This window comes from Coregonus clupeaformis, chromosome 18 (genome assembly GCF_020615455.1).
Source record: "Coregonus clupeaformis isolate EN_2021a chromosome 18, ASM2061545v1, whole genome shotgun sequence".
Classification (NCBI taxonomy): domain Eukaryota; kingdom Metazoa; phylum Chordata; class Actinopteri; order Salmoniformes; family Salmonidae; genus Coregonus; species Coregonus clupeaformis.
In genome coordinates, this window is record NC_059209.1 from 47,930,526 (window position 1) to 47,954,900 (window position 24,375).

The 24,375-nt window shown below is 42.1% G+C and overlaps 2 protein-coding genes across 7 annotated transcripts in view; both read right to left on the bottom strand.

Annotated features, from left to right (window-relative positions):
* Positions 1-11,911, bottom strand: part of sorbs3 (sorbin and SH3 domain containing 3) — a 55,020-nt gene extending 43,109 nt beyond the window's left edge. For 4 of the 6 annotated variants that reach the window (XM_041836244.2, XM_041836243.2, XM_041836240.2 and 1 more), the window contains exon 1: positions 1,964-1,990. In XM_041836244.2, the coding sequence (XP_041692178.2) occupies positions 1,964-1,975 (12 nt within the window). In that variant the 5' untranslated portion in view covers positions 1,976-1,990. Of the gene's footprint in view, positions 1-1,963; positions 1,991-2,928; positions 3,006-11,697 lie in introns of those variants that run through there. The other 2 variants (XM_041836242.2, XM_041836241.2) reach the window with 2 other exon arrangements.
* A 6,047-nt stretch (positions 11,912-17,958) lies between these two features.
* Positions 17,959-24,209, bottom strand: LOC121587386 (E3 ubiquitin-protein ligase NEURL3). Its single transcript, XM_041904275.1, has 4 exons — positions 24,158-24,209; positions 23,072-23,572; positions 22,781-22,939; positions 17,959-18,152 (listed from the first exon to the last, which is right to left on the bottom strand). The coding sequence occupies exons 1-4, from the start codon at positions 24,207-24,209 to the stop codon at positions 17,959-17,961; spliced, it is 906 nt and encodes a 301-aa protein (XP_041760209.1).
* Between the last annotated feature and the right edge of the window lie 166 nt (positions 24,210-24,375).

A 24,375-nucleotide genomic window follows, 5' to 3' on the forward strand; every position in this document is an offset into this window, starting at 1 on the left:
TGAATTGATACATTGATACACACAATTGATACATTTTATGTTATTTTACATATCTATCATGAACCAAAAAGTACAGTTCAAGGTAATATCATATAAGGCTGGGAATTGCCAGGGACCTCACGATACGATATTATCACGATACTAGCTGCTGATACGACATGTAGTGCGATTCTCACGATTCTATATGTATTGCAATTCGATGTTCTAAAGAGAGAGCATGAGAGAAAAGAGAGAGCGTGATAAAATGAGTTTTGATCAGTCACGAAAATAAAAGTGCTGAAAACATGTTGGCTCACTATTTAAAAGAAGATGGAGAACAAGCTATTGGATGAAAAATACTGGAGTTTGGCATAGGTACAGCCTACGCCAAACTCCCGAGTGGCGCAGCGGTCTAAGGCACTGCATCTGAGTGCTTGAGGCGTCACTACAGACCCCCTGGTTCGATTCCAGGCTGTATCACAACCGGCCGTGATTGGGAGTCCCATAGGACGGCGCACAATTGGCCCAGCGGAATCGAACCAGCGGTGTAGGCTGTCATTGTAAATAAGAATTTGTTCTTAACTGACTTGCGTAGTTAAATAAAGATAAAACTAGCCCTATTTAACGCTACCTAGCAAAACATTTAAATAATATTGCAATATCACTAGTATCATAACTTGAGTATAGTGAAATTAGTGTGCAAAGTCACTTTATGGATAACTCGATTTGATACCTAAAAAAGTGCACACAACTAATCAAACTAGTGACATCCTCTCTATTCATTGTATTTCTATGACTGACCTCCTTCGTTGGCCTCTGTGTGTGGGGCTGTGTTGAGCAGAAAGAGCAGGTTAATCATTGACTCCATAATGTTGTTCCCAGCCATGAGAACGGATCTAAGTCCTGCTCAGAGTTAGACTAATAAGAACAGACCAAATCACAGACGTCTGCTTAAGGTGGTCATTTTGTTTGTTTGTGTGTTCCTGTAGTGTAATGCAATACAGGTCCTGAAAACATCAGGCTTTTCATTAAAATCAGACAGCATAAACATCCCTTCATCTGTGTCCTTTAATGGAAATACTTATTATTATTTATTTTCTTGGACACAATTGGGCAAAAACTGGTTGAATCAATTCTGTTTCCACGTCATTTCAACCCCAAAACTCTATGTGAAGACGTTGAATCAATGTGGAAAACTGATTGGATTTGCAACAAGTCATCAACGTAAGGGCATTTTGTCTTTTTTTCACCCAACTTTTATCCTAAATACAATGACGTGAAATGTTTTGTTGATTTCACGTTGAATTCACTTTAGTTGAAAACTCAACCAAATGTAAATCAAAACTAGACATTGAACTGACGTCTGTGCCCAGTGGGCCATGTCTGGTCTCCCACAACTACTCTCTGGATGAGTGGGAGGCAGGTAATGCCTTATCAAATAATCTCACACAATGTAGTAAATTCCAGGGGATACGTTTAGTAAGAAAGCAAGAAACCTGAAAAGACCATCAATATGTTTTTACTTGAACAGGATGTAAGAAGATCATCACAAATCCTTTTCAAAAACCTGAGGGGTGACTCATCATCAGGTTGTTATTATAAAGATGTTCTCTAAAGGTTCCTACAAGGTTAATCACACACTCCTGCCTTGTCTCCAGACTGCAACTTGGCCCATGTGAACACACAGCCGTAGACCATACAAGGACCTGGACCCGGCCTGTTTATGACATGCGCTTATTGAGGGACACACACATTTATCAGAAGGAAACTATTCTGCCTCCTTGTATGGTGGTCCCTCCCCTCAGCCTGCTGCTTGGGGGAGCCATGGCTTCAGTGTTATTTGTCAATGGATACACTACATGTTCACTGCTGGATTAGATGCTCTTCATCAGACATACCATAGCCTCACTTTGAGGGGGCCACTAATAACATGACTGCTGAACCAGAGAGTGATTGGAGTTTTCAGGAAGGTTACTGTACTCACATTAGGGCTCATGCAGGGCTATGCAAGGTAGCTCAGCCTTTACACACCTTTACAAAAGAACAATCACAACCTTACACAGTGTAGGCAAATATACCGTCACAGTGCACATAAAAACACTCACCATTTTATTTTTTGTAATTATGGTTATTATTATTATTTTTGTTCAGAGTGAGTATAGGCTGTGGTGATGGAGCAAGAGAGATCTCAGGAGAGCTCAGAGGATCAGTGCAGGGTGTATATATCCTCCTGACATCCACAATAACCCCCAACGTAAAGGGTGAACAGGTCTGGAGCCAGTGGGCCGTGTGTTAGGGGCAGTGTCCCTGACAGGGATGTTTAATTCCACGTGTCACATCATGGGAATCACACCTCTATACAGAGTTAATAAGAAAGTCCCCATGATTACAGTACAGTATAATGACCATAATAACACAGCCCCCTCTCATGTCCACCCTCTGTGTTCCTGTAATGTGACAGGGGGTGCCTCAGAGCTGCCCTCTTCTCTCCTCCACTCAATCATCCACATGCCACAACTCAGACTGCTACTCTAGGATAGTTCCTAAATCACAGCATTGACGTCATCACTGAGGGTAGCAGAATAAAACAGCCTTCTTTTGTCAGAATGAGACAGCCTTAACTTCTGTACATTTATACTGTACTGGGTCTCGCTGTGTGGCCTTACTCTCAAAAAAGTCTAAAAAAAACAAAACACTGACAAATTCCTGGAAAAGTCTGCCTCACTAATCCTGTGAAGCAAGCAAGTAAGCCCAGAGCAGACAGGCCGACAGGCAGGTTAATCAACTCTTCAATAAAAACAGAGCAAAGCAGAACCTACCACAGCCACGTGATTACATAGTTACATAGTTAGTGTAAAATATCTCAGTCTGGCTATATCGGACAAGTGTATCTAATGCTATGTCATCCTACAGTACTGCCTCATCATGGGAAAAGTGTAGGCTACTCACCTCTGATACAGAATCCCAGGGAACAACACACCTCTCAAAGTCCTGTCTGCTCTGTGGCGCATGTAAGCCCAATGTGTTGTGGGCAGTCACTCTCTACTCCCGCTCTCTCTTTCCCTCCCTCCCTCCCTCCCTCCCTTTCTCTCACTCGCTGGACTTGCTCCGCCTGTGAAGGACTTCCCGGTTGACAGGCATTGCCATGGCAACCCCTGGGCCGTGTTCAAAAGGCACCCTCCTCTTGGCTTGTCAGTGTGGGGCTCCTTCAATGAAGAGGGCCCATTGTTGTGATAAGGTGATATTTCACAGCGCAGGGTTAACCAAAGGGGAATTTTTTTAATTGTAACCTTTATTTAACTAGGCAAGTCAGTTAAGAACAAATTCTTATTTACAATGACGGCCTACACCGGCCAAACCCGGACGACGCTGGGCCAATTGTGCGCTGCCCTATGGGACTCCCAATCACGGCCAGTTGTGATACAGCCTGGAATCGAACCAGGGGGTCTGTAGTAATGCCTCAAGCACTGAGATGCAGTGCCTTAGACCGCTGTGCCACTCGGGAGCAAATAGTTCATCACCTCCACCTCCCCAACAACCCCCACTGCCCCCCACTCTATCACACACCCCTCTCTCTGTCTCTTTCTATCCCATGGGGGGGGTTCAGGAGGGTTCTCTGATGATCCTCTGGCATCATTAGTATTTGGGCTGGTCCACCCCCATGTATCCCACTGACACTGGAGCCACCACTAGACTCAGACAGACAGACAGACAGAGCTGGTCTCTCTCACATCCCCTGCCCTTCCACACATCATTGATATCCAACTACAGCACGTTAGTACGATGACTAAAGAGAAGCTACAGTGGGGAAAAAAAGTATTTAGTCAGCCACCAATTGTGCAAGTTCTCCCACTTAAAAAGATGAGAGAGGCCTGTAATTTTCATCATAGGTACACGTCAACTATGACAGACCAAATTAGATATTTTTTCTCCAGAAAACCACATTGTAGGATTTTTAATGAATTTATTTGCAAATTATGGTGGAAAATAAGTATTTGGTCAATAACAAAAGTTTCTCAATACTTTGTTATATACCCTTTGTTGGCAATGACACAGGTCAAACGTTTCCTGTAAGTCTTCACAAGGTTTTCACACACTGTTGCTGGTATTTTGGCCCATTCCTCCATGCAGATCTCCTCTAGAGCAGTGATGTTTTGGGGCTGTCGCTGGGCAACACAGACTTTCAACTCCCCTCCAAAGATTTTCTATGGGGTTGAGATCTGGAAACTGGCTAGGCCACTCCAGGACCTTGAAATGCTTCTACGAAGCCACTCCTTCGTTGCCCGGGCAGTGTGTTTGGGATCATTGTCATGCTGAAAGACCCAGCCACGTTTCATCTTCAATGCCCTTGCTGATGGAAGGAGGTTTTCACTCAAAATCTCACGATACATGGCCCCATTCATTCTTTCCTTTACACGGATCAGTCGTCCTGATCCCTTTGCAGAAAAACAGCCCCAAAGCATGATGTTTCCACCCCCATGCTTCACAGTAGGTATGGTGTTCTTTGGATGCAACTCAGCATTCTTTGTCCTCCAAACACGACGAGTTGAGTTTTTACCAAAAAGTCATATTTTGGTTTAATCTGACCATATGACATTCTCCCAATCCTCTTCTGGATCATCCAAATGCACTCTAGCAAACTTCAGACGGGCCTGGACATGTACTGGCTTAATCAGGGGGACACGTCTCACACTGCAGGATTTGAGTCCCTGGCGGCGTAGTGTGTTACTGATGGTAGGCTTTGTTACTTTGGTCCCAGCTCTCTGCAGGTCATTCACTAGGTCCCCCCGTGTGGTTCTGGGATTTTTGCTCACCGTTCTTGTGATCATTTTGACCCCACGGGGTGAGATCTTGCGTGGAGCCCCAGATCGAGGGAGATTATCAGTGGTCTTGTACAGTGGGGAAAAAAAGTATTTAGTCAGCCACCAATTGTGCAAGTTCTCCCACTTAAAAAGATGAGAGAGGCCTGTAATTTTCATCATATGTACACGTCAACTATGACAGACAAATTAAGAAAAAAAAATCCAGAAAATCACATTGTAGGATTTCTTATGAATTTATTTGCAAATTATGGTGGAAAATAAGTATTTGGTCACCTACAAACAAGCACGATTTCTGGCTCTCACAGACCTGTAACTTCTTCTTTAAGAGGCTCCTCTGTCCTCCACTCGCTACCTGTATTAATGGAACCTGTTTTAACTTGTTATCAGTATAAAAGACACCTGTCCACAACCTCAAACAGTCACACTCCAAACTCCACTATGGCCAAGACCAAAGAGCTGCAAAGGACACCAGAAACAAAATTGTAGACCTGCACCAGGCTGGGAAGACTGAATCTGCAATAGGTAAGCAGCTTGGTTTGAAGAAATCAACTGTGGGAGCAATTATTAGGAAATGGAAGACATACAAGACCACTGATAATCTCCCTCGATCTGGGGCTCCACGCAAGATCTCACCCTGTGGGGTCAAAATGATCACAAGAACGGTGAGCAAAAATCCCAGAACCACACGGGGGGACCTAGTGAATGACCTGCAGAGAGCTGGGACCAAAGTAACAAAGCCTACCATCAGTAACACACTACGCCGCCAGGGACTTAAATCCTGCAATGCCAGACGTGTCCCTCTGCTTAAGCCAGTACATGTCCAGGCCCGTCTGAAGTTCGCTAGAGTGCATTTGGATGATCCAGAAGAGGATTGGGAGAATGTCATATGGTCAGATGAAACCAAAATATAACTTTTTGGTAAAAACTCAACTGGTCGTGTTTGGAGGACAAAGAATGCTGAGTTGCATCCAAAGAACACCATACCTACTGTGAAGCATGGGGGTGGAAACATCATGCTTTGGGGCTGTTTTTCTGCAAAGGGACCAGGACGACTGATCCGTGTAAAGGAAAAAATGAATGGGGCCATGTATCGTGAGATTTTGGGGCATTGAAGATGAAACGTGGCTGGGTCTTTCAGCATGACAATGATCCCAAACACACCGCCCGGGCAACGAAGGAGTGGCTTCGTAAGAAGCATTTCAAGGTCCTGGAGTGGCCTAGCCAGTCTCCAGATCTCAACCCCATAGAAAATCTTTGGAGGGAGTTGAAAGTCTGTGTTGCCCAGCGACAGCCCCAAAACATCACTGCTCTAGAGGAGATCTGCATGGAGGAATGGGCCAAAATACCAGCAACAGTGTGTGAAAACCTTGTGAAGACTTACAGAAAACGTTTGACCTGTGTCATTGCCAACAAAGGGTATATAACAAAGTTTTGAGAAACTTTTGTTATTGACCAAATACTTATTTTCCACCATAATCTGCAAATAAATTCATTAAAAAATCCTACAATGTGATTTTCTGGAATTTTCTTTCTCATTTTGTCTGTCATAGTTGACGTGTACCTATGATGAAAATTACAGGCCTCTCTCATCTTTTTAAGTGGGAGAACTTGCACAATTGGTGGCTGACTAAATATTTTTTTTCCCCACTGTATGTCTTCCATTTCCTAATAATTGCTCCCACAGTTGATTTCTTCAAACCAAGCTGCTTACCTATTGCAGATTCAGTCTTCCCAGCTTGGTGCAGGTCTACAATTTTGTTTCTGGTGTCCTTTGACAGCTCTTTGGTCTTGGCCATAGTGGAGTTTGGAGTGTGACTGTTTGAGGTTGTGGACAGGTGTATTTTATACTGATAACAAGTTCAAACAGGTGCCATTAATACAGGTAACGAGTGGAGGACAGAGGAGCCTCTTAAAGAAGAAGTTACAGGTCTGTGAGAGCCAGAAATCTTGCTTGTTTTTTGTGACCAAATACTTATTTTCCACCATAATTTGCAAATAAATTCATTAAAAATCCTACAATGTGACTTTCTGGAGAAAAAAAATCTCAATTTGTCTGTTATAGTTGACGTGTACCTATGATGAAAATTACAGGCCTCTCTCATCTTTTTAAGTGGGAGAACTTGCACAATTGGTGGCTGACTAAATACTTTTATTCCCCACTGTATATGTGATGGTAGGTGAATCCATTTTAATTTGCTTCAGCCACTGATAGCAATCCAGAGATTCTGTTTTCAAATATCTAATTTACCTTTCATAATATTTAGCACTTGGGGCACACAGGCCATAAATCTAGTGCATGAGATATTACAGTACATGGCACTACACAGTGTTAAAATACAGAGAGAAGCACACACTCAAATTCCTTAGTTGTTCTCTCTACTGTACATGGCAAATTAGAACTGGGCTCTCCAGTTTGTCTACAGTGTTTGCCAATGGAGAGAAACTGGATAAAACCCTGAAGTTTTAATTTTTTCTGTCACATGTTTCTCAGGTACTGAGTTAACCTTTACACATTCCACGTTGCAGGTGGTAGTCCACTCACCTTTATTGCACTTGAACTTTCCAGACAGACCAGCTATAAACTAGAAATGATTTGGTGTGTGTGTGTGTGCGTGCGCGTGTAAGCCCCTCGCCTTGGCCAGTTTCAGGTTGGAATCGAAGGAGTCAGCTCTTTTTTAATAATTCAGCGGTCTGGCTTGGGACAGTGAAACTCAGGCAAATACCAGGCAGTATCCACTTACTGAGTCTGCACCCCTGCTCTGGAGGTTGTTTTTGCCAAATGAAAGCAGAGTTTTTCAGCCCTAGTAGAAGGAATGGTTCTGGATAGTTTGGCCTGTAGTGGAGGAGGCTATAGGGCCCAGTTAGGGCAGTCAGGCACAGTCCCCCGCTGTGACCCAATCCTACACCCTGTCACTCTGTGGCTCAATGAGGTGCAAGAGGTGATTGCTGCTTTGGCCGAGGACCCAGCACCTCTCTCACAAACACCCTCCCTCCCTCCTTTTCTCTCCCCTACACACATACATATCTTTCTCTCTCACTGTCATCTTGTCTGTACCTCCCTCCAATGAGAAATACTATATTTGGAGAGATGGGAACTGTAGTTTGTTTCACTATCCCACTGAGTTCATAGTATGGTATTTGTAACAGTGATGGGATCCTAATAACTTAACCCTAGCAACTCTCAAGCTCTGTCCTACCTAGCAACTTTCAACTGCAGCAAAAGACTCACCAGGAGTAAAAACACATTCAATCCTGTCCTGTCTCCATGGTATGTCACTATGTTCCAATATGTTTCTATGAAAACCTGTCCTGTCTCCATGGTATGTCACTATGTTCCAGTATGTTTCTATGAAACCCTGTCCTGCCTCAGTGGTATGTCACTATGTTCCAATATGTTTCTATGAAAACCTGTCCTGCCTCAGTGGTATGTCACTATGTTCCAATATGTTTCTATGAAAACCTGTCCTGCCTCAGTGGTATGTCACTATGTTCCAATATGTTTCTATGAAAACCTGTCCTGCCTCAGTGGTATGTCACTATGTTCCAATATGTTTCTATGAAACCCTGTCCTGCCTCAGTGGTATGTCACTATGTTCCAATATGTTTCTATGAAAACCTGTCCTGCCTCAGTGGTATGTCACTATGTTCCAATATGTTTCTATGAAACCCTGTCCTGCCTCAGTGGTATGTCACTATGTTCCAATATGTTTCTATGAAAACCTGTCCTGCCTCAGTGGTATGTCACTATGTTCCAATATGTTTCTATGAAACCCTGTCCTGCCTCAGTGGTATGTCACTATGTTCCAATATGTTTCTATGAAAACCTGTCCTGCCTCAGTGGTATGTCACTATGTTCCAATATGTTTCTATGAAAACCTGTCCTGCCTCAGTGGTATGTCACTATGTTCCAATATGTTTCTATGAAAACCTGTCCTGCCTCAGTGGTATGTCACTATGTTCCAATATGTTTCTATGAAAACCTGTCCTGCCTCAGTGGTACTTTCCAGGATGTTCCAGTATGTTTCTATGAAACAATCGTGTGGATCATTAAAATCCCAAATGCCAAACCAAGCATGACATAAATCTCTGTCACATACCAGTGAACTACCTCACTTGATGATGGCTATAGGCTGCATACTTTTACTACTGTTTAGGAAAAACATTTCCAAGTAAAGCACTAGACTACAGTATCTGAATATACACTATATAAAGGGAACACTTAAACAACACAATGTAACTCCAAGTCAATCACACTTCTGTGAAATCAAACTGTCCACTTAGGAAGCAACACTGATTGACAATAAATGTCACATGCTGTTGTGCAAATGGAATAGACAACAGGTGGAAATTATAGGCAATTAGCAAGACACCCCCAATAAAGGACTGGTTTTGCAGGTGGTGACCACAGACCACTTCTCAGTTCCTATGCTTCCTGGCTGATGCTTTGGTAACTTTTTTGTTTATTTTTTATAAACAGCTAAACAGAGAACAAGCATCAAATCCATAGAAGTGGAAATTATGGTTAAATTACTAGTAAGCCCTTCACATATGGTAACAAAATAATCATGATAAAACACTGACATGTTGAATGAACGAATAAACAAATTAACGTATACAGTATGTGCACATGAACATGCACAGCATTACCAGAAGTTCAGTACTGAAGTGGTTTCATTCAGCATAGCTCTCAGCCCAAAACAACAGCCACGGAAACAACAGAAACCTGTCTTTCCGTGGAGTTCTGATTCCTATCTGCTCAACCATAGACAATAAAAGATAGCTCCTCCCTAACACAATGTTAGAACTCTATCAGAACTACTCGGCTGTTACTGTTTAACAAAATTCAGACAAAAAGTCATTGACACACATGGAGAACTAAAGATAAACAGAGTTCCAGTTCCCACAGTTCATGTTTATAATCCTGTCATTACACTGATCTCTTCAGTCCTCCAAGTGATAGAGCAAGAGAGAGAGTGGGAGAGGCTCACAATATGAACTGTTTGTGTTTTAGTCTTGGCTTGGAGCAGCAGAGACAGACAGAGAGAGAGAGAGAGTCGTACTCACGGAGCAGTGCAGTGCAGTGCAGGCCGAGTAGAGGTGTTCTTGGTTCTTGAGAAAGAAAAAGAAGGAGGGAGGGAGAGAACCACCGCTGCTCTTTCCCTCTCTCTGTCTTTTATCTTCTGTGAGTTACTCAGCTTGGGTTTGAATGTGTTTTTGTGTGTCAGTGAGTGAGTGTATGTGTGTATGTATGGGTGTGTGTGTGTTTGTGTGTTTGAGCATACACACCCCCACTACACTATACAGAGACTTTGTAATAGTTTCCATCTGCAGCTGGAAATAATATAAATTCCCATGCAGGCACAGCCTCAGTGGCACCGCCCTTTTGTGTTTCATGAGCAGGAACAGAGGAGGCCATTTCCATAGCCATCTAAATAAACAGACTTTTGTTTGAGATAGTTCCAGTAATAGCATGGTGCTCCAGTCACAGTCTAAGGTCTGTGTGAGCAGCCTGGTCTCATAGACTAGACGTAACATAGTAAAAATCAATCTGACTTGCATTAGTATGATATGTTACGTTTGGGGTGGTTACATAAGACAGATGGTTACTTGGTTGGGGTGGATGGGTGGGCATATAGCGTGAGCATCTAGCAACCCAAAGGTTGCGAGTTTGAATCTCATCACGGACAACTTTAGCATTTTAGCTAATTAGCAACTTTTGAACTACTTACTACTTTTTAGCTACTTCGCAACTACTTAGCATTTTAGCTAACCCTTACCTTAACCCTTTTAGCTAACCCTTCCCCTAACCTTAACCTTTTTAGCTAACCCTTCCCCTAACCCTAAACGTAACCCTTTAACCTAACTCCTAAACTTAACCCCAACCTTAACCCTAACCCCTAGCCTAGCTAACGTTAGCCAGCTAGCTAATGTTAGCCACCTAGCTAGAATTCGTAAAATATCATACGTTTTGCAAATTCGTAACATTTAGTATGTTTTGCAAATTCTTAACATATTGTACGTTTTGCAAATTCGTAACATACAATACGAATTGTAATTCGTAACATATAATACGAAATGGGTGATGGACATCCACAACTTAATACATACCATACGAAACGTAACATATACTAAATGGAGTGTCTCGGATTTACGTACAGAATAATAAGAAATGCTCTGAAACCAGGTTCGTGTGAGAGAACTAGATGCAGATTTGCTAAACTAAACCTTGAGTCATAATGTGGGTTGACACAAAGCAATGTATACACGGCTAGGGTTGCTATCTCTGCACAAATACACAAATTCAAAATACAGACCTGGGCTCACGCTAACACACTTAGTCACACATTTACATTATATACACATGCCCACAGCTGGAGGAGAGGAATTGGTATTTCCATGGTCTGCTCCAAAAGCAGCCATGCCCATGCTGCAAAGGCAGGCCTCTCTTGCCCACCCAGTTTGGAAATTAGTGTGTGGCAGAGGAAAGTACTGTTGTATGTAGCAGGACAGCAGTGTAAAGTGGACACATTGGTAACTGCTTTCTACTTTAGAATATTAATCATGCTGAAGAATAAGAAACCCATGGAATGTGGTAGTGGTTGGAGAAATGAGTGGTCCTCTGTAGCTCAATTGGTAGAGCATGGCGCTTGTAAAGCCAGGGTAGTGGGTTCGATCCCCGGGACCACCCATACGTAAAAATGTATGCGCACATTACTGTAAGTCGCTTTGGATAAAAGCGTCTGCTAAATGGCATATTATTTATTATTATAAATGATCTTAAAACTGTTGCTGCAGTACATGTGCAGCAGTAATGACAGCAGTATAAACAACCTGTTACTCAACATCAACAACCTGTGCAGAAGTAGAGACAATCTGGTCCAGAAAGTGTACTTACAGTGCAGGTACACAGTTATTCCTCATGTGTTGGTCCACAGAGTTTCCTTAGTTTTGTTGTTATTCCTGACAACCTGTGGTAGAGAGGCTGCCTGGCTCCTCTGTCTTTCCCAGCATCTGACTCAGTCCTCAGATATTCCTCAGGCCCATGGTGGACTGGTGAATTCCTCCTCTCTCTGGCTCTCTTTCTTTCTCGCTGTCCTGAATGCAACCCAGCTCTGCTCTGCCATCCAAGATAAATATTTAACAGCCTGGCTGTGCTGTGAGATCAACAACCTCACGTCCCTCTCTGTTCCCCTCCCTCCACATGATCTCCTCATCAGAGAAAACCAACTGTTCCAGGCTTCCAGCACAAAGGCACATTACCATCAGCTGAGTCACACCAACCATACATTAAGAAGAAAGGTGTATAAGAGATCGAAATTTAGTGGGTTATGATATTGGCTTCAATGTGTCTCAAGTCACACCACTGGTTGTGGCTTTGTTAGAATGTTAAACTTGTGGGCCTGTGATCTGCCTCTTGAATTTAGAAGGTGTAGCCTAGTTCTCACATTAGACCATCTATTGAATATTGTAAGCTATTTATCATCTATGTTGTTCTAAAAACAACAAATGATTGACTCACCTTGAACACTTCCCTGTGTTTTGCGTCTTCTGCCAGCGGTCATTTGAAGGAATAAAGCAACATTCATTATTGAGCACTGGTGGATGGTGACGGTTGTTCTTAATTAACAACGTAACACTGCCACTTAGTGGTCATATTAAGTATTAACCCAATATAATTTCCAACGTTGCCTAAAGTAGGAATTACGGGTTAGGGTTGAGCCGGAGAGTGGACATTTATGGTTATGGTTAGGGTTGACATGAAGCTAAGGTTAGGGTTAGCGATTTTGGGGCCGTTTCAAAATGCAATTGAGGGGCCCCCCATACCCTCCAAAAGTGAAAAATGTCAGTGGACATTACCTGCGTTGATTATTATTATCACTCAATTGAAAATATCTCTTTCAAAACCTATTTTGGAAGATAAATGATGCTGCCACCACAATACATGAAAACACAGAGGGTTTCAATGTGTGTTGTGTTGTATTAGATTTGACCAAAACCTGTAGTTTTTCATTTCGGCCAAAAAGTAAATGTATTTGTCTTGCAGTATTACTTAATGGCCTTGTTGCAAAAATAATGAATGATTTGGAGTGGATTTTTTTTAACACAGGCTTCCTTCTTTTCACTTTGGCATACAGGCCAGTAATGTGGAGTGAATACAATGTTGTTGATCCTCTGTATTTTCAAGTATTGTGGTGGCACTGGCAGCATCATGTTATGGGTATGCTTGTAACCGGTAGGGACTGGGTAGTTTGTCAGGATAAAAAAAAAATGAAACGAGCAAAGGCCAGGTAAAAAGTTTGCGAAAAACCCGCTGTAGTCTTCTGAAAATCTAACCCTGGGATAGAGTTGTATTTTTCAGAGGGACAATTACACAGATTTTTATGCCAAAGACACACCAGAATGGCTTTCCAAGAGGTGTTGAGTGTTCCTGAATGGTCCAGAATCAGTCCTGATTTAAATCTGCTTGAAAATCAGAGACAAGGTTTGAATATTGTTGTCCATCAATGATTCCCAACCAAATGTACTGAGCTTGAGCAATTTTGACAAAAAACAATGGAGATATGTTGCCCTACGAGTTGGGCAAGGTTGGTAGAATCGTATTCAAAATTATTCACAGCTGTAATGGCTGCCAAAGATGCTTCCACCAAGTATGAAAAATGTATGCACTCACTGAAACTGTAAGTCGCTCTGGACAAGAGCGTCTGCTAAATGACTAAAATGTAAAAATGTAAGTATTAACTCTGGGGTGCGAAAACATACGCATTTTATTTTTTATTCATTTAAATAAATGTTCTATAATTTCCTTTCACTTTGAAAATGTGGAGTAGATTGTGTAGATCCATGTGAAAAAAATCAAATAATCCCTTTTTAGATGTAATTCTAATGCAGAAAAATGTGAAGACTATGTTGCCATGCAGGTAATCACCCACATCTACCCAGTAACTCTGTGTTATCAGATGTCTTTGTAATGAAATGTTATAATCAGAAATATTTATCATGGTGAGCTGCATAAGTAGGGTTGCAAAGGGAGGGTATATTACTGGAAACGTTCAAAGTTTACCAGTAAACTACCAGAATTTTGGTATCTTTTAAAGGAGTTTATGTAATCTAGCAGCCCTTTTGGGTATTTCAGATTATCACAGGTGTCTGTAATTATCTCTGGTCCCCTGTGTGGCCTTATCACATGTAAAATATATGAAATAATGAAATAATATTTTAAAAAAGAATGACAAAGCTGTAAAACATTACCCCCCCATTTTTTTTTTTTTTTTTTTTAAAGTAAAAATATACTAAGGGTTAGGGTTAGTAAAAATACATTCTAAGCAGCAGCAATTGATATTTGGTTCTGAGACAGTTAATATCCAACAGAATAGTTATCCCCACAGAATGCTTTTCTAATAAGTGTAATAGATCAGTAAAATGCATGTGCAGGAGAATATTGTTTTGTTTAAAACTTTCAAAGTTCAAACAATTTCATAGTATTTTTATCAGTAGACTGTGCCTTATTGTGGTGCACTAGGTACAGTATTGTCACTAAGCAGCATTTGATCATATCAGCCATGTGATGGTCTGTGCCTGGGGCATAGGGCTGTCCCCGACTAAAAACAAATCTTGGTCGACCGAAAGTCGGCTGTTCTTTCTACCAATCGATTGTTCCAAATCTTTTAACTAGCATTTTTCTATAAATAGACACACCCTATGTGTTTTAATAAAACTTTTAACATTGTATCAACTATTAACTTGGGTCCTGCCCAAAGCTTGCTCTAGCGAACTTGCAACATTGTATAAAATATTCTGGGCCCTCAGAGTTTCCCGCGTCAGTGAGCTCATGACAGACACAGCTCTAGGCTATTTGCGCAAGGGATAAGAAGCAGTGCTTTACTTGGGCAGGAGCTCGCCAGAGCGGAGTACCGGCACCTCAAATGTTCTACTGCATGTGCTCCTGTACCTCTTATAGAATATTATCTCAAAAGTATTGTGGCGCTTCTGCACCTAAATATAAACAGTACCAGCACCCAAAATGAGTACCGGAACCTATTTCAGACCAAGTCAAGCACTTATAAGAAGCCTATTTTATGACTTTTCCACTGGATCAGAGCATGACATTTTTCCCTTTCATGCCGAGTGGTTATCGAAAGGGAGAGCTGGAAAGATTTTTCAAATACAGTGAGGAACTATTGTAATTCTCAATGGATGTAAAAACAGACTTCATTTGCTTGCTGTTTGAGGTGAAAAAAACATTACCTTGAGAAGCTCCACAGGTCATTAGTGGTGGTGCGTTAAGACAATCAGAAATACTATCTGTGCACTCTGCAAACAATGTGTCCACTCCGACAATGAGAACAGGAAGACTGGAATAATAATATTGAATGCATTAAAAGAAATGCCCGTAACCAATGTAACAATTATTAACTGTAAATGTACTACTGGTGATAAATGTAATGGTGAATTGATATACACTAACTAACCAGCTGTTTTGAGCCCCGCCTGTTTAGCTAAATATATATATATATATATATATATATATATATATATATATATATATTGTCACGACCGTCGGATATAGAGGACCAAGGCGCAGCGTGGAAGGTGAACATACTTATTTATTAAATGATACACGAACAAAACAACAAATCGATACGTGACGTCCACAGGTGCAAAACACAAACCAACACGGAACAAGATCCCACAAACACTGTGGGAAAACTGGCTGCTTAAGTATGGTTCCCAATCAGAGACAACAAGCAACAGCTGATACACGTTGCCTCTGATTGAGAACCACACTGGCCAACATAGAACTACAAAACTAGAACGAAAAACAAATGAAAACTCACACCCTGGCTCAACATACTAGAGTCCCCAGAGCCAGGGCGTGACATATATATGGGTTTTTTCTCCTGTTTTGCATGTTATTTTGACATTAATACATGTCTGATATCAGTTTGCAAACAATGTAAAAAGAATTAAATAAATAAAAACACAAACATTAGAATTGAACATCTGGGCGCATGGTCAATCAGAAGTCTGCATTGGCCATGCAGCATTAATGGTGATATGGCCTCAGCAGAAGTCAGGGCAAGTATGGCCTAGGCAGAAGTCAGGGCATTCATACTTCGCAGAGCTGTTGTCAAGGAAGTGAGTTTGTGTTTATACAGGATGTACCGCCCCACCTACCATCAACCAATCATGTCAATGCCGAGCTATGCAGGTGCATGGCGATGCGGTAGAGAGCTCGATTTGGACTCTGCATGCTTCTGGAGGCTCCGCAATTACGTCACACCCTCCATATGGAGCCTCCGACCACATTTTGTAATCAAGCATAAATTGGCTTTTAGTCTAGGCCTCCACAATGGATTAGTTCACTGAGATGGGCGCCAATATATATACAGTGAGGGAAATAAGTATTTGATCCCCTGCTGATTTTGTACGTTTGCCCACTGACAAAGACATGATCAGTCTATAATTTTAATGGTAGGTTTATTTGAACAGTGAGAGACAGAATAACAACAACAAAATAAAGAAAAACACATGTCAAAAATGTTTTAAATAGATTTGCATTTTAATGAGGGAAATAAGTATTTGACCCCTCTGCAAAACATGACTTAGTACTTGGTGGCAAAACCCTTGTTGGCAATCACAGAGGTCAGACATTTCTTGTAGTTGGGCACCAGGTATGCACACATCTCAGGAGGGATTTTGTCCCACTCCTCTTTGCAGATCTTCTCCAAGTCATTAAGGTTTCGAGGCTGACGTTTGGCAACTCAAACCTTCAGCTCCCTCCACAGATTTTCTATGGGATTAAGGTCTGGAGACTGGCTAGGCCACTCCAGGACCTTAATGTGCCTCTTCTTGAGCCACTCCTTTGTTGCCATGGCCGTGTGTTTTGGGTCATTGTCATGCTGGAATACCCATCCACGACCCATTTTCAATGCCCTGGCTGAGGGAAGGAGGTTCTCACCCAAGATTTGACGGCACATGGCCCCGTCCATCGTCCCTTTGATGCGGTGAAGTTGTCCTGTCCCCTTAGCAGAAAAATACCCCCAAAGCATAATGTTTACACCTCCATGTTTGACGGTGGGGATGGTGTTCTTGGGGTCATAGGCAGCATTCTTCCTCCTCCAAACACAGCGAGTTGAGTTGATGCCAAAGAGCTCAATTTTGGTCTCATCTGACCACAACACTTTCACCCAGTTCTCCTCTGAATCATTCAGATGTTCATTGGCAAACTTCAGACGGGCCTGTATATGTGCTTTCTTGAGCAGGGGGACCTTGCGGGCGCTACAGGATTTCAGTCCTTCACGGTGTAGTGTGTTACCAATTGTTTTCTTGGTGACTATGGTCCCAGCTGCCTTGAGATCATTGACAAGATCCTCCCGTGTAGTTCTGGGCTGATTCCTCACCGTTCTCATGATCATTGCAACACCTCGAGGTGAGATCTTGCATGGAGCCCCAGGCCGAGGGAGATTGACAGTTATTTTGTGTTTCTTCCATTTGCGAATAATCGCACCAATTGTTGTCACCTTCTCACCAAGCTGCTTGGCGATGGTCTTGTAGCCCATTCCAGCCTTGTGTAGGTCTACAATCTTGTCCCTGACATCCTTGAAGAGCTCTTTGGTCTTGGCCATGGTGGAGAGTTTGGAATCTGATTGATTGATTGCTTCTGTGGACAGGTGTCTTTTATACAGGTAACAAACTGAGATTAGGAGCACTCCCTTTAAGAGTGTGCTCCTAATCTCAGCTCGTTACCTATATAAAAGACACCTGGGAGCCAGACATTTTTCTGATTGAGAGGGGGTCAAATACTTATTTCCCTCATTAAAATGCAAATCAATTAATAACATTTTTGACATGCGTTTTTCTGGATTTGTTTGTTGTTATTCTGTCTCTCACTGTTCAAATAAACCTACCATTAAAATTATAGACTGATCATTTCTTTGTCAGTGGGCAAACATACAAAATCAGCAGGGGATCAAATACTTTTTTCCCTCACTGTATATATATATATATATATATATATATATATATATATATATATATATATATATATATATATATACATATATATATTATATTATATTATATTATATTTGTTACTGCTCGACTAAAACAATCTCTGTCGACCAACAGCCTAATGACCAAACAATCGACCAGTCGACTAATTGCGGTCAGCCCTACTGGGGCGTTTAGTTTGCAGGAAGCTCTTGATGTTCTGGCGACACAGAGGGCAGGTTCCAAATTCTTGGATCACTCTGTTGGCACACTGGAGACACAGGCACTGGTGGCCACACTGCAGGCTGATACAGGCCTCCTGGCTCATACACACCGCACAGTACTCCACGCTCTCAGAGTCTGCAATCAATGAGATACGCTCAGTTACATGACCTATAAGGTCAAGTGGGACTTGGCTCAGCATCACTATGAAGTTACGGTGGTTAGTGTTTTGGTGTCCATAAGGTTGATCCGGTCGTCATTTCTGCTAAACCTAGAGTATGGCAAAGTTATGTTTTTTTTATATATATTTTTTATAGTTAAAGCTCATTTACTGCATTTCTACACAATTTTAAAACTCTAAAATACTATTTGGAGAACAGCAAAAGCTAGCTAAATTGACTCCACCCATTATCACCTTAGCTGCTGTAGCTTAATTCACCTCAACACATGTCATACAGCAATTAGCTGCTACACCCTAGCTCAGCACCGGGATTAAAAACTTGTTTAGTTTCATGTCAAGTCAAACAGCAGTTACAGTGGGGAAAAAAAGTATTTAGTCAGCCACCAATTGTGCAAGTTCTCCCACTTAAAAAGATGAGAGAGGCCTGTAATTTTCATCATAGGTACACGTCATCTATGACAGACAAATTGCGATTTTTTTTCTCAAGAAAATCACATTGTAGGATTTTTAATGAATTTATTTGCAAATTATGGTGGAAAATAAGTATTTGGTCACCTACAAACAAGCAAGATTTCTGGCTCTCACAGACCTGTAACTTCTTCTTTAAGAGGCTCCTCTGTCCTCCACTCGTTACCTGTATTAATGGCACCTGTTTGAACTTGTTATCAGTATAAAAGACACCTGCCCACAACCTCAAACAGTCACACTCCAAACTCCACTATGGCCAAGACCAAAGAGCTGTCAAAGGACACCAGAAACAAAATTGTAGACCTGCACCAGGCTGGGAAGACTGAATCTGCAATAGGTAAGCAGCTTGGTTTGAAGAAATCAACTGTGGGAGCAATTATTAGGAAATAGAAGACATACAAGACCACGGATAATCTCCCTCGATCTGGGGCTCCACGCAAGATCTCACCCCGTGGGGTCAAAATGATCACAAGAACGGTGAGCAAAAATCCCAGAACCACACGGGGGGACCTAGTGAATGACCTGCAGAGAGCTGGGACCAAAGTAACAAAGCCTACCATCAGTAACACACTACGCCGCCAGGGACTCAAAGTGCATTTGGATGATCCAGAAGAGGATTGGGAGAATGTCATATGGTCAGATGAAACCAAAATAGAACTTTTTTTATAAAAACTCAACTCGTCGTGTTTGGAGGACAAAGAATGCTGAGTTGCATCCAAAGAACACCATACCTACTATGAAGCATGGGGGTGGAAACATCATGCTTTGGGGCTGTTTTTCTGCAAAGGGACCAGGACGACTGATCCGTGTAAAGGAAAGAATGAATGGGGCCATGTATCGTGAGATTTTGAGTGAAAACCTCCTTCCATCAGCAAGGGCATTGAAGATGAAACGTGGCTGGGTCTTTCAGCATGACAATGATCCCAAACACACCGCCCGGGCAACGAAGGAGTGGCTTCGTAAGAAGCATTTCAAGGTCCTGGAGTGGCCTAGCCAGTCTCCAGATCTCAACCCCATAGAAAATCTTTGGAGGGAGTTGAAAGTCTGTGTTGCCCAGCGACAGCCCCAAAACATCACTGCTCTAGAGGAGATCTGCATGGAGGAATGGGCCAAAATACCAGCAACAGTGTGTGAAAACCTTGTGAAGACATACAGAAAACGTTTGACCTGTGTCATTGCCAACAAAGGGTATATAACAAAGTATTGAGAAACTTTTGTTATTGACCAAATACTTATTTTCCACCATAATTTGCAAATAAATTCATAAAAAATCCTACAATGTGATTTTCTGGAAATTTTTTTCTCATTTTGTCTGTCATAGTTGACGTGTACCTATGATGAAAATTACAGGCCTCTCTCATCTTTTTAAGTGGGAGAACTTGCACAATTGGTGGCTGACTAAATACTTTTTTCCCCCACTGTACCTAGCATCTACAGCCACTTTCCATCCCTGCACTGTTTTGAGAGAAAAGTCGCGCAGTTCACCAGCCAGGTCCGAGGTGTCCACATGGGCCTAAAACATGCTCACTGCTACCGCGCCCATCTTTTTTAAATCTTTTTTTTTCTTTAACCTTTATTTAACCAGGTAAACCGGTTGAGAACAAGTTCTCATTTACAACTGCGACCTGGCCAAGATAAAGCAAAGCAGTGCAATAAAAAACAACAACACAGAGTTACATATGGGGTAAACAAAACATAAAGTCAAAAATACAACAGAAAATATATATACAGTGTGTGCAAATGTAGCAAGTTATGGAGGTAAGGCAATAAATAGGCCATAGTGCAAAATAATTACAATTTAGTATTAACAATGGAATGATAGATGTGCAAGAGATGATGTGCAAATAGAGACACTGGGGTGCAAATGAGCAATAAATAACAATATGGGGATGAGTTGTTGGGTGGGCTAATTACAGATGGGCTGTGTACAGGTGCAGTGATCGGTAAGCTGCTCTGACAACTGATGCTTAAAGATAGTGAGTGAGATAAGTGTCTCCAGCTTCAGAGATTTTTGCAGTTTGTTCCAGTCATTGGCAGCAGAGAACTGGAAGGAATGGCGGCCAAAGGAGGTGTTGGCTTTGGGGATGACCAGTGAGATATACCTGCTGGAGCGCATACTACGGGTGGGTGTTGCTATGGTGACCAATGAGCTAAGATAAGGCAGGGATTTGCCTAGCAGTGATTTATAGATGGCCTGGAGCCAGTGGGTTTGGCGACGAATATGTAGTGAGGACCAGCCAACAAGAGCGTACAGGTCACAGTGGTGGGTAGTATATGGGGCTTTGGTGACCATCCGCATGGTCCGAAAGCCAGCCCCTTAATACCACTAAACTGCATTTGCCTTTTAATGGGGATTGAAATTGTTGGTGTTGAGAGCTAATGTATGGCGACTGCCATACCCAATTGACACCCGAGCCCTACGTGAGGCTAACGTACTGTAGCTACAGTGGGGGAAAAAAGTATTTAGTCAGCCACCAATTGTGCAAGTTCTCCCACTTAAAAAGATGAGAGAGGCCTGTAATTTTCATCATAGGTACACGTCAACTATGACCACTGTTGCTGGTATTTTGGCCCATTCCTCCATGCAGATCTCCTCTAGAGCAGTGATGTTTTGGGGCTGTCGCTGGGCAACACGGACTTTCAACTCCCTCCAAAGATTTTCTATGGGGTTGAGATCTGGAGACTGGCTAGGCCACTCCAGGACCTTGAAATGCTTCTTACGAAGCCACTCCTTCGTTGCCCGGGCGGTGTGTTTGGGATCATTGTCATGCTGAAAGACCCAGCCACGTTTCATCTTCAATGCCCTTGCTGATGGAAGGAGGTTTTCACTCAAAATCTCACGATACATGGCCCCATTCATTCTTTCCTTTACACAGATCAGTCGTCCTGGTCCCTTTGCAGAAAAACAGCCCCAAAGCATGATGTTTCCACCCCCATGCTTCACAGTAGGTATGGTGTTCTTTGGATGCAACTCAGCATTCTTTGTCCTCCAAACACGACGAGTTGAGTTTTTATAAAAAAAGTTATATTTTGGTTTCATCTGACCATATGACATTCTCCCAATCCTCTTCTGGATCATCCAAATGCACTCTAGCAAACTTCAGACGGGCCTGGACATGTACTGGCTTAAGCAGGGGGACACGTCTTACACTGCAGGATTTGAGTCCCTGGCGGCGTAGTGTGTTACTGATTGTAGGCTTTGTTACTTTGGTCCCAGCTCTCTGCAGGTCATTCACTAGGTCCCCCCGTGTGGTTCTGGGATTTTTGCTCACCGTTCTTGTGATCATTTTGACCCCACGGGGTGAGATCTTGCGTGGAGCCCCAGATTGAGGGAGATTATCAGTGGTCTTGTATGTCTTCTATTTCCTAATAATTGCTCCCACAGTTGATTTCTTCAAACCAAGCTGCTTACCTATTGCAGATTCAGTCTTCCCAGCCTGGTGCAGGTCCACAATTTTGTTTCTGGTGTCCTTTGACAGCTCTTTGGTCTTGGCCATAGTGGAGTTTGGAGTGTGACTGTTTGAGGTTGTGGACAGGTGTATTTTATACTGATAAAAAGTTCAAACAGGTGCCATTAATACAGGTAACGAGTGGAGGACAGAGGAGCCTCTTAAAGAAGTTGTTACAGGTCTGTGAGAGCCAGAAATCTTGCTTGTTTTGTAGGTGACCAAATTCTTATTTTCCACTATAATTTGCAAATAAATTCATAAAAAATCCTACAATGTGATCTTCTGGAATTATTTTTTCTCAATTTGTCTGTCATAGTTGACGTGTACATATGATGAAAATTACAGGCCTCTCTCATCTTTTTAAGTGGGAGAACTTGCACAATTGGTTGCTGACTAAATACATTTTCCCCCACTGTATGTCCTTGAACAAGTGTAGCTTAGATGTTTCTGTAAACGTTAAGCTACACAAGAGTACATGTGTAAAATGTTAGCATGTAAAAATTGTAGGTTTGCCAAGCATTTGACAATAGAAACATATATATTTATCAAATTTTTTAAAGAATACCTTAGATTAAATATCAAGTTATTACACTCAAATGAAGTACCTTTTTTATAAAAAATATCCAAAACAAGATAGCAGGAGTTTATTGTATCATTGTGATGCTTACCTGATGTCTGCTTATTGGCTGGACGGGAAAGAAGATAGCTGTCATGACTGTCATCACAAATCTGGCTCACATTCACATAGTTGTCAATATTGAGTGAGGTGTGTCTCTGACGAGCAGGACAGGACTTTCGATTCCCCAAAAACTCTTTCTTCTCCGACCCTACAAGAAACAACCAGATTTCTGGTTAGTCACTGACACTGACAGATGGACATAATTTCAAACCAAGAAATCAAATTAGAAGGACAGACTGCATTGTTCATTAATACATTTTACATTGATTTCTGAACTTACCCAGTAAGAGCACAGAGCAGGTCTGCCCATACACGTCAATTATGGCCCACAGGGGACGGCTGAGGTCCACTCCCTTCAGCAGTTTGTGTTGTCGGCTGTTGGCATTACTGAAATACACTGTACCGCCATAGGAGACCCAGAACTCCAGCTCTGAGCCTGGCAGGCAGCAAGTCTCAGGCACAGGAGCAGCCCAGTGGCCAGGGAGGTCTGTGAGGTCTGGGATGGCCAGGGAGGGCAGGGCTCTGGCAATAGGAGGCACATTGGTGAAGCCCACACGCATGGCTCCATGCCAGGTCAGCTCGCACAACTCCACTCGCAGACAAACCCTCTCCCGGGGCTGTACCGGGCGGCTGCTGAACACCAGGCCGTGTCTGAAGGTGACCCCAGTCCTGTCTGCCCTTCTGGCCCCCTGGCTCAGGCTCACCAAGGCCCCCATCACCTTCCTATGGAAGGTCAAGGGGCCCAGGCAGTGGGGTCCACAAATGTGTCCTGTCTCAGACTCTAAAGGAGATTAAAAAAGAGCAACTAGGGTTAATCACTGGAATGCTACAGTACCTCAGTCAATGATAAAAAATATGGTTGTGAAAAAACAAAAATAACAAAGAATGTCTGAAGGTGACTGAGAATGAAACTGACACTGCTTTACTGAAAAAAAAAAGTTTTTGCGCCAACAAAGTAGATCAATATAGAGAAGTCTAGTCAAGGGATCTGAATGACAACAATTTGTTTTGTATTCAGTAACTATAAATCTCTAATTGTATCTGGTGCCATTCTAAACTGTATAGTTGCTCATGATCAATACTAAATGTTACTTCTAAAAGATGAAATGAGATTAGTGTTATTAGCTAACTAGTGCAGGGTGGATCCTTTGAGTTTTGTATTGACAATTTGATGTTATTTTAATGGACAAAAAAATTGCTTGTATATACAGTATATATTGTACTACTTTAATGTTTGTAGATATAAAGATGAACTTCACATGAGACCATTATAATATAAGAGGAAATGTACTAGAGCGGTATCATTTTCCTCCAATAACAATTACAACACAGTTGTCATCATTCATCAATAAGAGGCCATCCTTACCAAGGCTTCTGCTGACCATCTCCTTCATCATCTTGTACAGGTTGCTTTTCATATTCTCTGCAATCTATAGTACACCTATAGTAGGTTGAGTATAGTTCTGAGGTGGCGGGTGTTTGCTGTTTTTATACTCCTCTCAGTCTACATGTTCCAGTAGTTTATACACAAAACATAACTCATCACACAAGGAAAGAGAAAGGGGATGGCTAAGGGGAGGGACA